We start from the raw sequence: 772 nt of genomic DNA, 5'->3' as shown, positions 1-772 counted from the left end.
TTCCCAACCCCTTCCCGTCCTGCGCCGCCGCCGACCTCGCCTCTCACCCGCCTCCGGCGCCGTCGACGTCGCCGTCGTATCCGGCCGACCCCAATCTCTGTCGAATACTCCGTACGGGATCTCAGCATCTCAACGCATAGCCGCCTCGCCCTCCCTCAGCAGGTAAAGCCCTAGAATCCATCGGTCTCAGTCGTCTCTCTGTTTGGATTGGTCGCCGGTATGTTTGCTGTTTCTGATGTGATTTATGGGATTGTTTCCCCCGCAGAAGCGCGCGCGCGCCCGTAGCCGTGCCCGTGCGTCCGCAATGTTTCCGAAGAAAGGGCCCAATCCCTACGGCCAGCCGCCGCCGTACGGGGCGCAGCAGCCATACGGAAAAATTGTAAGGCGCTCTGGAAAACCCATCTGATGTTTCGGTTGGCAACCAAGTATAGTGTGATGTTGCGATGTTCTCATGTATGTGTTCAAACACTTGCGCCCTTTCTGGTTTGTTTTTTTTGCAGCCTGGAAGCGGCGGGTATGCGACCTCTACTGCAGCGGCTGGAGGCGTTGATGGTGCTCGGTTCGGCGGAAGCGCTGCCCAGGGTGGTGTGGGGCAGTATGGAGGCCCCTACGCTGCCGTTTATGGCGCGCCTAAGGTAGTCAACTCTAGCCCTAATTTGGTGTCCCCTTACAGTCGAATATGGTTGCAATTATGTTTGTCTCCTAATAATGTTGCTTCCTGCTCATAGATGTTACATATGTCATTCGCCTAATTTGGTGTCCCCTTACAACA

The 772-nt window shown here is 56.2% G+C and overlaps 1 protein-coding gene across 1 annotated transcript in view; it reads left to right on the top strand.

Moving 5' to 3' along the window:
• The first annotated feature begins 303 nt into the window (after positions 1 to 303).
• Positions 304 to 772, top strand: part of LOC124702229 (protein SHORT ROOT IN SALT MEDIUM 1-like) — a 10,664-nt gene continuing 10,195 nt past the window's right edge. The window contains exons 1-2 of the mRNA XM_047234353.1: positions 304 to 379; positions 501 to 635. Of these exons, the coding sequence (XP_047090309.1) occupies positions 305 to 379; positions 501 to 635 (210 nt within the window). The 5' untranslated portion in view covers position 304. The remainder of the gene's footprint in view (positions 380 to 500; positions 636 to 772) is intronic.

Source organism: Lolium rigidum, chromosome 3 (genome assembly GCF_022539505.1).
Source record: "Lolium rigidum isolate FL_2022 chromosome 3, APGP_CSIRO_Lrig_0.1, whole genome shotgun sequence".
Taxonomy (NCBI): domain Eukaryota; kingdom Viridiplantae; phylum Streptophyta; class Magnoliopsida; order Poales; family Poaceae; genus Lolium; species Lolium rigidum.
This window is presented reverse-complemented; position numbering and strand designations above follow the sequence as displayed.